This window comes from Phalacrocorax aristotelis, chromosome 7 (genome assembly GCF_949628215.1).
Source record: "Phalacrocorax aristotelis chromosome 7, bGulAri2.1, whole genome shotgun sequence".
Lineage (NCBI taxonomy): Eukaryota > Metazoa > Chordata > Aves > Suliformes > Phalacrocoracidae > Phalacrocorax > Phalacrocorax aristotelis.
In genome coordinates, this window is record NC_134282.1 from 23,763,811 (window position 1) to 23,782,630 (window position 18,820).

Below are 18,820 nucleotides of genomic sequence, written 5' to 3' on the forward strand. Positions count from 1 at the left end.
TCATGCATTTTTCTTGCAATCAAACATTTTAAAATCCTGGAAGTGGACAATTAGGAAATCTAGGTATTTTTATTATAATAGTAATAATTAAACTCATTAAATTAGATTAAGTAAAAGTATAATTCTTGTTACAGTTCATAGGCCCTTCTCCCCATTCTCCTTGCCTGATATATAATTTCTAGGGGTATCATACAGAAGGACCTACTTCTTGGTGGTAGAGTTTGCACTTCTATTTCTCTCCTTACATGCACACTAAGTAATAGTTGTGCACGTTCATCACCATAGTTATACAGGGTGCTGTCAAGTATTGATCTGATTTAATTGGTTTTGAATCTTTGCTATGGCACAGCAATTTAGTAATCCCATGGTGATAAGCATTTCGGCATTCTACACAACTTAAATACTGTCCAAGTACCTGAACATTTTAAATGTGTATATTTGAAGTTCATATTCTGCAAACTTGTGAGTGATTAAAACTTAATTTCCAAATGTTTGCAGGAGTTAAACAAAGTCAACTTGAACTAAATTTTCAGTCCAAATGAATAATGGTAAAAGTATTTTTACAGTGGTTATTCAGATTTGTCCCTTTTGCCTTAGTGAATGTCAGTAGGGTAGCATATAGGCAAGAACCCTGCTACTAATTTATTGTATATACTTTTATGTCCTATAAAAATATAAAAGAAATTTGCATGTATTTCAATGCATTTGCAGAAAAAATTAATCTCTTGGGAAAAACAAAATAAACAAACAAAAAAAAACCCCTAGCTGAGTTAATTATGAACAAAAGATATTCTTGGTAAAAAAACAGCAGAGGTTGCAGTAACCTGAGAAGTACCATGGCCTTTGTTTAAGGAATTATATACAAGTCATTGTCTTGTTTCTTTCTGTATCTTGTCATAAAAATTACTCTGACAGAGACCTGATATCTCACCAAAAAACATTATAAAAACATAATTACTACTTCTGCATCATTAATCTAAAATAGCAATATGTTTCTGCATAAATGGAAGTGAGTTAGGAAGTTCTGTCAGTCCATGGTAGCTCAGATGTGCAATAAAACTTTTAATTAACAGAACAGAGACCTATATAAGGTCTACATAGTTTTGTAATCTCCATGAAAAAAGCAAGATTCAGGGTCAGATTTTAATTCATGCCATGTTACCACTTCCTTGGAAACTTCTCAGAGCATAAGGTTCCTGCAGCATTTTCCTGTGGTCGGTGCAGTTATCTGTCCCCAGTCAACTGTCTCTTCCTTTCTTACTCAGGCTCATTGTGAAATAGGAAGCAGGGCAAGACCTTCCCTCCTCACTGCACTGTCTTGTTCTCATTGGGATGCTCAATTTCTCAGGAATGTGTTTGTGCCTAAATGCTTTCCAAGGAGGATTAAATGCATCTTTCTTCCCCACTCTCTGATATTTTTCTTTCCTTTTTTTTTCTTTTTTTTTCCTATTTTCTTCTCCAGTGTCTCCATATTATGCAATGACAAAAAGTTATGTACAAAACTGGGTGTGATTAGTCTTGAACATGAGATAATTACTGACTTGTAAATACAGCATCCTGTCATAACATTTTATAGCTGTGCTTTTGCAGAGTAGCACACACCTTAAAAAGTCACGCCATGATAGCAAATGATGAGACAACTTTTGGCAAGGGAGAAAGGAATGAGAGAAAAAGTTAGGAGAACTGAAGCCAAGGAGATCAGAGGTGAAGATATTTTGCAACTATTATTCATCTTTCCAGATCAAAGACAGCTTTACATGTGAAAGAACTACAAAATTTGACCCTGAAGAAAGTAACAGTGCTTTAAGTTTAGAAAATAAATGAGAAGATGTAGTGCTGAATGTTGCCAGAGTCTTCAAATAAAATTTTTTTTTCACTCTGTGGAAAAGTTGCTCTTCTGCTATTGCTGCTAAATTCTCTATGAACACCTCCACCTTATCACTAGTAGATCTTTTGGTATGATAATCTAGGGTGCAAGTTATAAGGAAAACTACCAGAAGATGCTCAGATCTTGTGCAACCATCATTAGCAGGTATGTTAATAGTTAGCAACAGTAACAGTTAGCAGCTAAATAAACTATAGCAATAAGGGAACTTCTACAGAAAAGCTCATCTCAGAATTATTGGGAGATATTGCTAAGAAGCGATGACGATTTCACTGAGGCCAGTTTCCAAATATTGCAGAATATACGATATTTCAACGCAGATGCGAAGAGGAAGTGCAATTAACTCGTTGGGCTATCACACAAGAAACAAAATGAGACTGGCTAGATTACACAAACAATAGTTACAGCTTTTTGGTTATAAATTATATTTTGCATTATTAGGCATTGATTATCTAAGGCTTCTAAGGAAAAACTGTTCACTTGAGTAAATATACCAACATTTTAGGTTTTAATTCCCATGGTGCCACACAACAACAAGAACAGCAGGGCAGAAAAATGAATGGTGTAATCCCTGCCCAACCTCCCCCTTAAAATCCTGGGTTTGCTCTCCAACTGCTAGCATAAAAACTATAATATTTCATCCTAGATTAGTAATTATTGTCCTGATAAAGTAACAGCTCTATTGTAACACAAATATTTATTTTGTAGAAGTAATGTATTACAGCATTATGAGTAGTAATAAAAATATTGAAAAATTTAGAATTTACACAACCAACTACCACTGATTTCACTGAGTTTTGCCTTAAAACCTAATATCCAAAGGCTCAGAGCAAAATTTCCAGTGAGTTCAATAAGGCTAAGAAATCACATCTCTAATCAGGTTTGAGTTAAATCATATATATGAAATAAAGAAGAATTAAGTCCAAAACTTATTTTTCAAAACCACTTTTGGTGGGTTCTGTGGTTTTCTGTTTCATTGGGGTTTTGGGGCTTTTTTTGTTGTTCTGTTTTGTTTTTAAATTCAACTAATTCTGCATGTTAAGAACAAGAGTCAGAGTGCTCACTGGACAAAAGTGATGAATTGTCCTTTTTTAAGAGGCTTTGACAAGAATCATTTGTAACCAGTTACTTTGTGATACGGAGGCTCAGGCTAAGCAGCACCCATCAATCCAGGCACTGAGCGAGCAGTGGATCCCAGTGGTCTCATCTACGCTCCCAACTAAAATAGGTTCAGAAAATGAGCTCAGGCACTGACCAGCCAGTCAGCCATTTCCTTGACTGTTTGTTCCTCAGCCCTGCTCTTTTCTGGCACATCCATCTTAAAAGGGGTTGGGTTGGGTTGCCCTTCCCCGGTATTTCATCTGAATTGCTAGTTTCTCTGAGTTTAAAGAAGGCTTTACTAGCTTGCTAAGTGTTTATCGCTTTTACTGTAGCTAACAAATACCTTTGTTCTGTTTTCCTTTAGTTTGTTACTTGTAATACTTTTGTTCCTTGTACAACTGCTTGTGTTGTAAACCATATATTCCCTTAAAGATACCGCAAGTCAATGAATATGGATGTTTTACAAAGCTAATTACTATATATGTAACAAGTTAATTATTTCGAGGCACATCAAATTGGTAATTCACAGAGAAGTAAGTAAGAATTAGAAAACTAATATATGAAATACATATGTAAATGCTACCCCATTACTGAGAGGCAAAAATGTGGGTATGTCAGCACACAGGTGACCAAAAAAAGGATTATGACATTGGGATGAATTTAAAAAAAGATAGTTATATTTGAGTTAATTATTTCTTCTCATTTGAACAATCTTTATACTAAAATTGAAATACTCCCTACATTCTGAGTCATATCAGATAAGAAAGAAAGACCCAATCAAGAAAAAAATTAGTTTGAAGGAGAAGGAGGAAACAAATTGTCTTCACAAAAATCCAACAAAGAATCAGTGAACAGCCTGATCACACTATAGTCAAGGTACAAGGCAGACAGGCTGGAGAGATATTATGCATCAGCAGGGCCTACTCATACAATTTTAATGAGGAACCTGTTGCAGCTGTCTAAAGTAAAATGAGCTATGCATTCAAAGATAGAGAAATTTTACAAGTAAATCCTCATCAATTTCTTGCCCTTCCTGCTTTAGATTCTCTAAGGATGCAGGAGAATGTGAACCATATTGTCTATTGTTTATTAATTATACTAAGGCAGCTTCTACTGAAGGATTTCAAAGCATCTTGTCAAACAATTAAGTCTCACAGTTAATCTGTCTTCAAAAAGGTGTTAGTACCTTTTTACAGAAGATTTTTCAATAGTAAAAGTTTTAAGTGCCCTAGCAAGATCACACAGCAAAATCATCGTGAAACTGAAAAACTGTTCTCAAAAGGCAGAGAAGCAGGAGGATAGGAGAGAGCCACCCACGTACTACTGTCCTTGCACCAGTGGCAGGACAGTTGCCTGAATGCACCTCAATTAGAAACTGTCCCACCTCCTCACAGTGACCATCTCTTTCCTGTGGGAAGAAAAATTATCTTACAGAAATGGTGTGTATTTCAGCCAAATGAGTAGGAATCCCCTGTATGATTCTCTGACTGACATAGCTCTCATAATCCTTTGATAGACAGAGAGGTGCATGTCAAGTAAGGTAAGTGAAGAAGGAGATACCACCTCTGTGGAATGTTCTAGCGATGCTGCTTCTAGCACACTAGTGTTTCAGTACACGTGCCCATGCCATGAAAAGGCATAGAAAAACTGCAGAGGGATTATGCAAAGCTAAAGGAATGCCTAGAGACCTGAAAAATATACCTTGCACAGACCAAGTAGGAAGTTCAATCCATTCATTTTTTTAAAACATGAACTAGTTGAGTACAGTTAAGTAAATTATGAGGCCATTTAATTCAGCAGACAAAAATCAGAAAAACCACCAAAAGATGACACTAGAAATAAGTTTTTTTAAAAAACTAGAATTAATTAGTTATTGGGACAGATTACCAAGAAATCTGACAAATTTGTCAACAGCCAACACCTTTAATATGAGGTCAGCTACATGTCAGGAAAAAAAAAAAAAAAGCCTACTGGCAGCTAAGTGTAGCAGTCAGGTCAGCTTAATGGTCGCCACGATTCTGTGTGATGTTAAAGTCAATGACACACTCTGAAGCACATGACTTCTGTGCAGATGCTTCCTTATCATGAAAATGTTAAGCTAATTCAGTTACTTGGCCAGACCTTCCTGCTTTTTCAAAAGTAGCATACCTCAAAAAACCCCCAACATTTAAAGGAAGACATCAGGAGAAACTTCATTAGGAAAAACATGGAAATTCCTGGTTCCTGTATGATTTTGTCATTTGTTGCACAATTAGCCCTTTTGCCTTTTTTTTTCCTTAAGAAGTCATGGGTCATTTTATTAGTCACCCTTCTTAGCTTTCAGACTCATCTGAAGAGCATGAACTTCTCAGTCCTCACTGCAAACCATTATCTACCTAATCTGTGAATAGGAAAGCTTGGTAAATAAAAATTGAGGGACTGGAGTTTTCAGTCAAATCCATATGGTTTAGAGGAGTGGCACTGATGAAAACCATGGTCTATACCTGCTACTTTATAATCATCCTAGGTAGGGCAGTGGTACATAGATGGACAAAACGGATTATGAACACTCTCTTTTCTCTCTTTTTATTTTTATTTTTGTGGTCTTCCAGTTCAGCACTTTGTGGGATTTTGTTTGTTTTCTAAAAGGCAAGTTTTGCCAGTTTTTCTAAAAATAGCAGTTTCAGACTTGTACACAGTCCAAGCAAAATAACTTCTTTTGTGCGCATCCTCAGTGGTAGCAAAAGTCACTTTTGCTGCCACCAGAGAGGGGATGCAACTGCTGCTTCTAAAAGCAGCCATGCCTCCCCCTTCCCTGGGCAAGTGTTACCATTATACACTCTGCTTTCCTGGAGAATAGCAAGTGTAGCCCAGCTACGCCCATGCTGCTGCTCAGGCAGGAATCAGAGTTCAGCTTTGTGCTTTTCACAAAGGGAAAAAACAATATGGGGCAGTGCTTTGTTCTCATCCAGCTGGGTCCTCTCTCCTCCTGCACAGGCAAAGATGGTAGCTTTTCGGTTGCTGTTTTACTTCCCCCCCCCGCCCCAGTAGTTTGCTGCCCACTTACTTTAGCTGTGCCAGATTTCCTGCTGTGGCCACAGTATCTCTTTCCATTAAAATCAGTAGGAGCTGCTATTGATATCAACAGAAGCAACAGGAACAAAAAAAAAAAATTGCTATTTACCCCATTTTCAGCAAGTGTTTTGAAGGCTGCATTTTGAGGAGTTGCATTTTGCAATCCTCACATGCCCATGGAAAGTGAAAACTACAGTCCTCCTCAGAAAAATAATTGTGCTAGGTACCCAGAGAGGTGTGTGGTGGAAATTAAAAGAATGGGATAAAGAAGAAAACCAGAGGTAAAATGTAGGTAAACATGGGACATACTACATTTTTTTATGCCACAATTTATCTGCATGAACATGTAAAAACACTATGAGGTTTACCTAACAAAAAGGCTAGTTTAAAGTTTGTGCTATTTGAGGCTCTCCAAATCTGCTATTCTAAAAGAGCTGAAGTGCTGATAAATTAAAGAGTCACTTTATTTAGGGCTTTGAAAAAAGCTATATACAGATTTCAATTTCACATTATCTTGTTCACGTGGCAATATCAGACTTTTATGCTGCAGGGATGTCATGAACACACATTAATAATCCCCTCATTTTTATTCTCTCTGCTTTAATTTTGGTTAATATGATAATCCAGAAGTCAATTTTCTTTGAAATAAAATATAGGTGTTACAAGCCTAAGATGATTGCAAAGGAATATCCTAACTCAAGCTACATGAAATCATTTGAATGCTTTCTTTCCATTTCCCATTTCCGAACTAATCTATTTAGAAATTGTCTTGAGAAGAAGGAATAACTGGAGTTCTTCCAATTTATTAGTATTCCTGTCAAATACAAAATATACAGATGATACTGACCAGGAACTTAAGTGTGGAAGACTTTGCAGGTTCTAACTGTAATGAAAGTATTCACCTTGAGCCCTTGCAAACTTTGTCTTACGGCACAAAATCACTTTCCTTCAAAGCCAGGAATTTTGTAGTTTTTCTTTCTTCAAGAAATGGCAAGAAACTCTCTTCAATATGTGGCAGCAGCAACAAAGGAAATGATTGTTGGTATCAAATACCAGAGTGCAGTACCATCAGGACTTTACAGGGATTCCCTCAGAAATGTAGAGATGAGAGATGAGAGGATTTTTGGTAATGCAGAAGCACATGGTCAGAAGCATGAGTGACCTGGGAGCTCATCATGATATAATTATAATGCAGGTACTGAGACCAGGGTTAAAAACGGAAGTAGGTGACTAAAGATGGATGGAGAGCTCTAAAGACCTCTACAAATTTCACCCTAAACTATTCTCAGTACTTACCTTCAAATTCATTTTCCAGTGAAAGAAGCTCTTGTCTATAGTCCAGCTTCTATTTGGGAGGAAAGAACTCAGCCTCTGAACTTCCACCTGATGTTTCTCAGAGTCTTAGTTCATGGTTTTCTAACGAAAACCTCTTCTCAATCTATCTTTTACTGTGAGAAGCGCCAGAAGAGATCCCTGCAAGGTCTACTGAAGGAGGAGGCAGAAGGTATACACAGTCAGTTCCTGTACTCTGTACTCGCTGTATTTCTTTTGGCCTTACCTGGATGAAACACAGCAGGAAGACAGAAAGCTTTAAGTGGCCACTTAAGAACAAAATAATTAAAAAATACAATTATGTTACTTGAGAAAAATGAAATTGTTATTGCCAGGATACATAATACAGTCTGACAGCTTTCATTCACAGTGTTTTTATATTTATAAAATTTCCATTGCCTGTTGGCTCTTGGGCTGTGTGACTGCCTGAGAAGACTGTTTGTTCCAAGTGATATAGGAATCCCGTCTTGGAATTCCTCCAAGATCAGGAAGTTTTGGTCAAATGATCAGGGGTGGGGAAGAATAACAAAGGAGATCATTCTACTAAGACAACCAAATTAAAATTAAATAAATGCAGTTAAGTCTAGACTTAAACAGAAGACTTGAATTCCTTGTATTCCTAGGCCTTATTTTTTTTACTTAAAGGGACATTTGTCTTAAAGAAATGGCAGGGGTCGGGAAGGGGGAGGGGGGAATATTTTAAGAATATTACTGCAAAATACCACAGCAGTGTTCTGCAGCAGGAGCAACGACTATCACATCAGTCTTTGCAACAGCGCAGAGACTTTCTACTTTGCTTTTTATATTACATCCTCAGGCAATGTTTTCTGCAACTGACACAGGAAGACCTAAATATTTTTCCTTGGGTGACAAAGATGAGAATTTAGTTTCTCACTCTCTTCCTCAGCTCTTCCAAACAACTAAATAGCACTTCAGTTAATATGGTCAACTCAGGAGCATCTTTGATCTTCCATTACATTTGAAGACTGCAAAAGAAAGAACATAATCTGCCTACACATTCTGTGGGCACCAAGCATATGTTGGATGATAGGAAGAGGTAATAACTCTCTAGTAGTAGTACTTTATGGCTTCTTTTTCATTAGGACAGAGTGTACTATTCCACTACTTTTAGGCAGAGCCAAACCTTATATCTACCTTCAGAAATTACGAGCAAGTTCACAAAGCCAGGCATAAACTAAATTCATGGTAGGAAAAGAGGGATTTACTAAACACTGGAAGAGAAAAATGCCATTTGTACCTAAATGGATTTATCGGCCCAGGCCATAGCATACCTGATATTTACACAAGTACAGAGCAAAAGTTCTTAAGAAGAACCTCTGAAAAAAATAGTTCCTACCCTCAGGGGGAGCCCAGGATGTGATCCCTACCTGTTTTCCTGTGAACTCAGAAGACAAATCCAGAGTTCCCATCCCACGCTTTTGCACCTTGGCTTACCATACGGATGAGCACATCCTCACATAGCAGCCTCTGTGTTAAACCCCTACCCAGGCGCATCAACAGCAGCCTGCCTCCATGGAGCAAAATTTATCCTGGACCTCAGGAAGCAAGTGCCACATTCTAGACACCAGTTAGTTGAAGACATCACTGCAGTCTATTAGGGAGCATTACATGAATGTCACAACTGTTTCTATGAATAGTTCTAGGTTTAATATTTAGATTTATACAGCACTTTGTCATGACTGCTTTGGACATCTGGTTCATTTTAAAGCTTTCTCTTCTCCCAGGACACTTCACATCTACAGTCCTAACAACAAACAGAGATCTCTTATGCCACATCACAGTGGAAGTCCACTCAACCCCATGACTAGGCTGATCTAGAGGTATGTTCTGATTATGTAGGCAAAACTCCCTGAAATCAACAGGAAGTTTTGCTTACAGAAAGGGCCACATCTTGAGACTTACAGCAGATACAGCCTTCTCTTCTCCCAATGTTGGGCTGTTGACTGACAATGCAGGAATCCTCATCTTCCCCAACAACATCCTACAGTCTCAAAGATTTACTTTCCTGAATTTCCCGTTTTAATTTTTATTCTCCATTCTAACCTCATTGACCCCCACTAAAACTCCAGTAAAGACGAGGGGCAACGGGCACAAGTTGGAACACAGGAAGTTCCACCTCAATATGAGAAAAGACTTCTTTCCTGTGAGGGTGACAGAGCAGTGGCACAGGCTGCCCAGGGAGGGTGTGGAGTCTCCTTCCCTGGAGACATTCAAAACGCGCCTGGACGTGTTCCCGTGCCCCCTGCTGTGGGTGTCCCTGATCAAGCAGCGGGGTTGGACGAGATGATCTCCAGAGGTCCCTTCCAACCCCTACCATGCTGTGATTCTGTAGGTGTTGTTTGAAATCATTATTTGTATTCAAGCATCTCAAGTCTCTCCGTATTTTGCTTTGTGCTATGAGACCACTACTGAAGTGTTGGATATACTGAAAAATAAAAATTAATAATCAGAGGGATTCTTCCCTTTTCACAGAAACTAATGCTAACCTGTCTTGGAAGATCTGGAAAAGGTAACCTGCTTTCAAAATACAGGAAAGGAAAAATACTTGAAAGAGATTAAAATCTTTTTTGATATCAGAGACAAAAATGACTAATATGCATTTTGGTTTTCAGCTGAGATACAAAATTGATGCATAGTGCCTTATGAACCAAGGTATTCACACAAACTGTTAAAAAGTCAGCTGAGCACCAGAATCCATTACTGTGAGCGTGCACACTAGAGGAAGCAGGAATCTAACCAGTCTGTCAAAATAATTTCAAGTTTAATTTTTTCATGGTTTATAATAAGGATAGCCATTTCAATCAGTGTGATAAATCTTCACATGTGCAAATCTGATTCCAAAGAGTAAAACCCAATAGGTTGCAAATACTAAGCTTCAGAAAAAGTGTTTGCATATAAATAAATCTTCCTTTCTTAATATAAGTGGTGATTCCCATAGTTAAGAATATTGAACAGCTTCGATTAAAAAACACCATTTTGATTTCTTTATAAGTCCAAAAGCACTGGCATTCTGGGTTGAAGTTTTGCTGGAATTTTACTTCATTGAAAGCTCCAACAAAAACTGTTCAGCTTTTTACCAAAATGAGATTTGGACAAAATATGTTGTTTTCTGCACGTAAAAATTTTCTCATAGCTGTATTTTTAAGAGTCTCTAGAACACCTGCTTTAAAGCACCTGAAAAGGGTGCAGAGATTAAGTTCTGTGTACTTTGGGTATGCTTTATCGCAGCATTTCAAGGTCCAGCGAAGATTTTGCCCAATCTTTCCAGCATGAGGACAGCTGTGGTCAGTATATAGAACATGAGAGCAGGGACCCATCGCTCCTGTGCTCCCCAATCTGGCCCTTCCACTGGTATAGGCATTTAAAATAAATATAAAAATGTATTGCAAGGAAAGATGTAAGAGGCAAAGCGCTTAGTTCAAAGCCCCCCTCTATGTCAGTGGTAAAGGAATACTTCGGTTTGCTTTATGGGCAACAAATAACACAAAAACGTAGAAAATACTGTAGGACTGACAAGACACTGCAAACCTCTACCAGACAGCACACACAGCTAATGGAACACATGGGCTTATTGCCTCCAGAGCTCCTCTACTTTACAGTGTTCCCCTACACCTGAGTATTCTTGGTTGAAAAAGGAAAAGGATGAAATCATAAATCATAGCTAGAAATATAATGAGTTTGGCACATCCTACATATTAATTCATGCAAAGCTTTTACAGAAGTACTTAAATACCTAAAGAAATGAGCGAGCAGCATCTGCAAATTAATATTTCTTTTGCTGCAGAACATAAATTGCTGCTTTCCAAAGGCAATGAGTCAGGAAGGGGAATGATGCATGAAGAACATGAAGCATTCAGTCTCCTACCACCTCAGATGAAAAGGCCTCTCTGACTGCAGGTCACCAATACCCACAATAGTAACCAGAAAGCAAAACCAAAGGTAACATTTGATGATCCTGATCCTATCTCCCCGCAAAGGAGGTTTTTTGCTACCAACTCCGAAGGGTGCAGAACTTTACCTTCCCTTTCCTGCTCTTCATTCACATTCCATCACCTTAGGTGTTCTTGAAATAGCATTTAAGGCAAGTCTCCTATGATCTTGAAAGGTAAATATACTTCCCTGTGTACTACAGCAGATTAAGTACCATCACATTTTATTAGAGTTAACAGAAAAAGTGCAGGCCTGCATACCTTGTTGAAAATGTGTTTTACATTGCAATATAATATTCAGTGATGTTATGTTACCAAACACCGGGCAACCTGACAGATACATCTGTTAAAAGTATAATTATACTAGATAACTTGTATTGGTGTCCCTCTCAGTTAAACAAAACAATGGATTTTCATTCAGAGGGGCACCTTGGAAGATTAATGGTAATAATGAAGCATGAAATATTTCCTTCCTAGTGTGGTTAATCTGAAACAGAGGAAACAATCATTTCACCCAGGAGGGATAATTCTTTGAGCAAAATTTTCGGTGAAATAATGTATTGCCATATCTCATCCCACATACGTCAAACAAAGAAACCAGCAGTGTTGTGCTTAATGCAATAAAAGCCAACAAGCACAAGAAAAGGAAATGGAATCAGCACAGCATAAAAACAGATACAGAATAGTATCAGCAGGAGGGAGTGGAGAAAGTGGGGAAAATAGTGGCAGGAAGCAACAGTATAAACAGCAAAGGAGGAAAGAGACCAGAAACTAATCAATAGAGAGAGAAGACAGAAGGAATTGTTCAAATAAAGATAACGGGGGGAAGGAAAAAATTACCTCAAGACATTTACGTTAGCCATGTAAAACATTTGTCATAATCAAGTGGACACTGAGGCAGGTATTTTTACCAGGTGAGGTACTGCAGTACTGCCACCCTGCATTGCTGCAGCTGGGCAGAAGAGCTGTAAAACCTGCAAAATGAACAGCATCAGGCAGACACTGTGCTTTGAAAATTGGCTCCTCTCACGCCTTTGTGCAGATGGCAGTTTGGCAACGCTGCCACAGCACTGCTGTCCTCAAGTCCTCCTCAGCTGATGCGATGGCTTCCTGATGGCACAGCAGTTTAACATGGACTACCTCTGAGACTGGACAAGATACAGTTATCTTCAGAATTGGGTGGCCATAAGCATTTCTTTGACAATCTATACCTTGAATAGGTTCTATCAACTAACACACAGACAAGTACATATGGATGTGTGTATATACAAGAAAAACAACACTTTAAAAACATATTTCTTTTCCTTTCAGTAAAGCCTTTACAATTAAACACTGGTGTCCGTAGGAAAAAATCCCTTGATATCAACTTATTGGAATCGTCCCCTCAGAGTCTTACTAATAAACCCATGCTCCATCTTCAAAGAACATTCACAAGCCTTTCATTTTTGGCAGATAAGCCATCTGATCAATATTTTCAACATTAATCAAGGCCAAGAACAATTTAATTTCTACCCTTTCCCTAAATTGAGTTGGAATCTAAGCAAGTGCATGACTTGGTTACTTTGCTCGTGGTAAGTAGATTCAGCTGGATAAGATAAGAGCTTTCTGTGGTAACTAATTCTATTCAACTGAGAATACTTAATATTTATCTGATATAAACATCAGTACAGCAGGAAATGCTAAATTTTCTCTAGAAAAATGCTCATTAAACTATATTTCTAGATTCAGTTTTTGAAACATAAGTGTCTTTTTGTTACTTGAACTGATGGCTGCTGTTGTCCTGTTGATTTTTTATTCTGCAAGATGTTTTATGTTCACAATATATTCAGTGTGAAGCACTAATTAGAAACAGAAAACTGCTCTATTCTCATTGTCTTTTTGCTGTCCATATTCATTGCAGAAAACATCTTTCTCATCTCTCTTAGTGCTGGCAGTTTCCTTTAAAAAGTGTACCTTCTCCCTTGTCGACTGGGAAGCTGGGTGAGCATCAGGACTGTCACGTCACACTGTTCAGCTCTACCGAGAGAAAGTTACTTCCCGCAGCACAGAGAAGAGTAGCTGTCTGTCCTGAGCTACAAATGGAACGTTCCCTAGAGTTTTGCCTACAGCCTATCCTTCTGTGATATTTTGTTCGTTGAAATCACACAATACTCGTGATAGATGCTATGCAGCTTGAAGGTAAAGCAAAGCCCAAGATCTGAGGGAGCAGCATAGCTGCAGTGACCAGCACTTCCTTGGCAGTAGGTTTCAGGTTTTTCTAACTGGACAGCTTCTGTAGCAAGAAATAAATCAATTTACCAACTAGGTTGGTCTTTAGCCTTGGCTAGATGTGGCTGTGGCCATACGAACATCTACAGTAGGATGGTCTCGCTAGCATACTTCCTATTTTTGTGTCATGCAGAAGTCAATATTTTGGTGCTGCCAGAAAAAGAATAAGGAATAAAGTGTAGACAATATCACAGCGACTATAAAAATGCACTACCATACTTCACTTCTACTGAAAGAAAATGAGGCTTGACTACAGCAAGCTACGTAGCAACCCCATAGACTTGCCTTGGACTTCGAGAAGGCCATTTTGGCTTTGTCCCTCTGCAGCAGGCACTTTAAAACAACACACAATCTGGTTGGTTTTTTTACCTTTCATTCTTTCCTGTGATATTTCAACATAAAACACAAAAAAGAAAAAGTTCCCTTTCACAAACACCTCCAGAGCTAACACAAGCTTACTGAATGCTGTCTGCTGTGCAAACACAAATTTAAAACAATTTTATAGGGCCTGTTATTTACCCAGCTATAGCAGCTTCTTTGTTAGAGGACAGCGCTATAATTATCTGCTTTTACCATTAATACTTTGAGTCAGTGGCTAATGTAGAGGTGACAAATCACTAAAATGCCTGACAGTTTATGGCTTTTAGAACTAAGGAACATCTTTTTTACTTCATAGCCCTTGTGCTTATCATATTTTCTTTAGATGTCTTCTGTTTTCTTACATACACATGCACATTCATCATTAAACATATCTGGTCATAATTTATTCACATACAACCAATTACCAAACCTCTGTTGTTTAGAGTTACTGCATATTAACAGAAGTTTGGAAAGTGGTGGAACAAGAGGAAAAGTTCCAATTAAGAAAGTATCAGAGTAATGTCTTCAGTTCATTATGCCCATTCTGAAGCATCAACCAGCAAGTAAAGAAAAAATACACATCTGCTTAATTTTGCTGGCCATTGGAAGGACAGGGTGAATTGCCAGTACCCTCAACAAAACTCCAAAGAACAGAATCAGAAATTTTTCAGGCCAAAAACAGGAAAATGTTCTACTTTATAAACTCAAGTACCCATGTTTCCCTTGCATCGTGTCACAGAAGCAGAGGCACATACAACAAAAATCTCTCACTGAAACCAATGCTAACTCTGCACACAGGAGTGCTGCAAGACCACAGGCTCCTGTCCTCAGAGGTGCTGAGCTGTAAATGTCATAATCAGAATAAAGAATATATAGTCAGCATTAGACTACCCTTCTTCATCAGGAAGTACAGCCAGCTTGTGATACATGGAGCATATCACTACATTGTATAAATTTCACCCTATGTATAATCACAATTTGCCACACATGTCTAGTTTATTTTTCTCACCCTCCTGCTCCCATGCTCACAAAAACACATTCACAGCTTGAAATGATATGTAACCCCTCGTGTTGTAAGAAGGCGGTCACTTTTGGAAGCAATGAGCAGCAACTGTTAAAACAAAACAAACTCCAAATCCAGCATGAAGTAACGAAGCAAAAAAAAGAATGAAGCAGAAATGACCTTATCCATAAGTACAGCCATAAGGCTAGTTAGGATTCCTTCCGAGTAAGAAATAGAGAAGAACAACTGGCAAATGTCAGCCTCATTATCCTGAACTCCTTTTAGTAGCGAAACAAAAATTAGCCCTTAGATCTTTTTTCAACAGACTAAACCAGTCTCTGTCTTAGAAGCTTTTCCATTTGTTTTTAATAACTATCAAGTTATGAGAACACCTTTTCCCTTTAGTATTAAAAGCACATGTTTCAGCCTTAATGGCTGTATGCACACTATATTTATCTCTCCACAAACACTTGATGTTTAAATAGTTTGGGCATAATGTTGTGAAGTATAGTGAGAAAAAAAAGGCGGGGAAAGCTGAGCAAAAAGAACATTTTGTTCCAAGGTAATTGTTTCTCAGTGATATATGCTGTTTTTCATATTATCCTTTAGAAATACTGGAAAATTGAACATTCCAGCTATATAAAAGAAATCCTGAAACATTTTCTTATAATATTAGTGCCACTGTTTAAAGCCAAGATAATGTTTTTCAACCCTGAGTGTTTAGTAAATGCTATAGATAGAGAATACAGTTGTCCTTAACCTGATAAATGTCAGTGGGAGTTTTCCAAATAACTTGGTAAGAAGTCAGGTCCTAACCTGTTGCAAATTATTGAAGCTTCAGTAAAGTTAACAGGACTATGCCATTTCATGCCATCTAGGGCTCTGGCATGATGTAATTTAATCAAGACACTGATTGACTCAATCTTTCTAGCTGGCGGTTTAGCACTAATGCACGTTTTTACAAGTCCCTTAACTAAAATACATGGCAGTTTCTCATCTTGGCTTTTCTGTCTCTGGCATAATTTTGGTCATTTATTCTTTGACATTCTCCAGTAACACAGCTCTCAAGTGGACACCTATCTCTTCTCAAAGACCAGGGTTTTAAGTCTGCAGTCATTGTGACAATCCTTCCCAGATATGAATCAACAGTTAATGCTTCCTGGCATAGTGCTGGAACACAGCCTATTTTCCCTCTTCATGTCATCATAATTTACCATTTATGGGAAGACAGATCGTTCATTTATCCCCATGATCCATAGGTAATGCTTGGAGAAAAAGACCAGTTCTTGGGTTTTTTGTTTGTTTGGGTTTTTTACTTATGTCCCTGTCCTGTAAAAGCCACCTCTGACTGTGATCTCAGGTCAGGATTAGTTGTCTGAATCCTTTTGCACCCTGATTTGTCCAGCTTCCTGAACTGAAACAAAACATCATGGGTCTTAGTCACGTTTACCCGCCTAGGGGTTTGCATCACTGAGCCAGGAGTACAAAGACATTTGACCCTTACAGCTCCTGTTCTTTGTTCCCTAGTGTCTGTAAATATAAATATGAACCTGTCTTCCAAATTTCTATGCACTCAAGATCTCACATCCAGCGTTTCTCCCTGGAGTCACACAGGGATGTATCAACTTTATGTGTCTCGGGAGCTTTGGTTCAAGTACATTTAGGCTTACCCAGCTGTAAAGGCCCTGCTCCAGCTGGCTTCGCCAGCCTCCACTGGGCAGTCTGGCTTGAGAAACTCAACTCCATATGGACAGGGAAAATAAGATTGGAACTAATGTACATATTTCTGACAGCTGACCAGGGAGTAACAGCAAGAAGAAGGCATTCTGCCTCAAGCCTCATTGAGAAAAGATCCCTTGGAGTCAATTCCAGGCAGCCAAGGCCATCTCACATTGCCCATGACTCTCCAGAGAGTAGCATGAACAGTAAGCATCACATGATAATTTTACCATGTGAAGGACACAAGGATTCCACTCAGCCACAAGTTTAAGATCAAAATATGAAGGCTAAACAGAACACCCCATAAGATACTAAAACGTCAAATTTCATATTTGAAAAAATGAGAATGATGATACTTACTTGCTCTAGAGGGATGTTATGAAGCTCAGTTTATTCTTAGTGAAGTTTTATGTGACTCTCTGATGTGTCCTATCAATGCCAAGTACTATTACCTCTAAAGTAAACAATCCCCCAATGTCTCTTGCCAAAGTATGATTTATAGAACATGCCACAGAGCAAAACAAGGGAACAACTCTGATAAATGCAAAGAACAATAGCCTGTAAAACAAAGGGTGCTTCTGACATGGAGGTAACAGCCTGTAGAAATGGCTTCTACAGAAGCAAAAAGCTGGACTGTATCACTTAACAGCTGTCCTACCTTTCTAAGGACGCTAATAAATCTTCCAGCATTTCTCCTATTATGTACAATGATCATCTACCCTATACCTTGAATGCTTGCTGGAAGTGGGTGCTTTACACAAGATGCTTTTCACCTGCTTGCAGATATACTGATTACATTATATCCCCTCTCAGGACAGCATCAAAGAAAGTCACAGTTGAAATCCCAGAGAATTTCTTGAAGTTCCTCTTCTTGCAGCTTTACTTCAAGGCAGCAATAGATCACTCAGGTTCTCTCTCTGAAGTTTCTTTTAAAATATTACTAGAAGCATATAGGACAACATTTTCTATCTTTTCCTATGCATCCAGGAAATTCAAACGTGAAGTCGGTTGAGAAATACAGCTATCATCCTAAAACACTCTATTCCTTAAATATGATGCTCAAATTCCTACTTCAGGTTACTTATAGCTGATACTCCACCAGAAAACAGAAAGATTCACAATACATCAAGTATACTTTATGATATGAGATAAAAGAAAGATTCACACTAACGATACAGCATTTATAACAACAACTACTAAAAACGAAAAAATCCACAGCAGCCTATCTCATGATGAGACAGTCAGTAATAACCCAACTTCATCATTAGGCAGAGGCACTATTAACTTGTGACCCAGTAAGCTAGCAGCTGTGAAACAATGTTTTCATTTCAGAAAAACCAAAACCCACCACAAAAAGTAAGACTGAACATGCTGCTTATAAAATGTTTACACCCAGTTTACAGTTTTGCATAATAATGCTGCTTAAAGTACGTTTCTCCTGAATGGGTTTAAGATGCTAAATGCAAAACAAAAATTAGAGGACTTGAAAATACAGAGCAGATAATTGCTACCAAGAAAAGGATAGTATCAGCATGTTGCACATACCCAATGAAATCCATATGGCCATGGCTATTTTCAGCTCTCTCCATAAATTCCATTTTGTGCTTTCTTCTGAGTATATACGTTCATGTTTTCAATTAGATTTCCTGCAACTGTTTTTGTTTTGTGGCACTAAACTGGGCCACATTAAACTCAGAAGTAAAGTTAATCAGTAGTTTGGCAGCTGAGAGCATTGCTGCAATCTAAATAAGGGAAAGTACACAAATACCCTGGAAAGGTCATAAAGGAGCGAGTGCAAGATTACATCTGGGGACAGAGGGTGAGGGAGAAACATAACATCAGTACTTTGTGAGATGAAACAAAACAGAATGGTATCCTCCAAAATTTCCTCATGCAAAGTTTTCTAGATTTCAAGAGGAATAAAAAAGAGGCCTAAACACAGTGGGGTTACCCAAGTATGCATCTTATTAATGGTTTTTAGTATATTTAAAGAGTTCTTGTGCATATCATGACTCTTTTGACATTTATTTTTATGATCATATGCGATTCCTACTCTGAAAACTTTATTTTCCCAAATTTTCTGCTGTAGCTCTTCAAAAAAAATATTGTTTTGCTATTTTATGAAGTAAAATACCAGTTTCATCAAAG

At 38.1% G+C, this 18,820-nt stretch overlaps 1 protein-coding gene across 3 annotated transcripts in view; it reads right to left on the minus strand.

The window, feature by feature from the left end:
- The window catches only part of CLSTN2 (calsyntenin 2), a 461,620-nt gene extending 443,244 nt beyond the window's left edge, over positions 1 to 18,376 (minus strand). For 2 of the 3 annotated variants that reach the window (XM_075099252.1, XM_075099254.1), the window contains exon 1: positions 18,218 to 18,375. In XM_075099252.1, coding sequence (XP_074955353.1) covers positions 18,218 to 18,239 — 22 coding nt within the window. In that variant the 5' untranslated portion in view covers positions 18,240 to 18,375. Of the gene's footprint in view, positions 1 to 18,217 lie in introns of all 3 variants that reach the window. The other variant, XM_075099250.1, reaches the window with a different exon arrangement.
- Between the last annotated feature and the right edge of the window lie 444 nt (positions 18,377 to 18,820).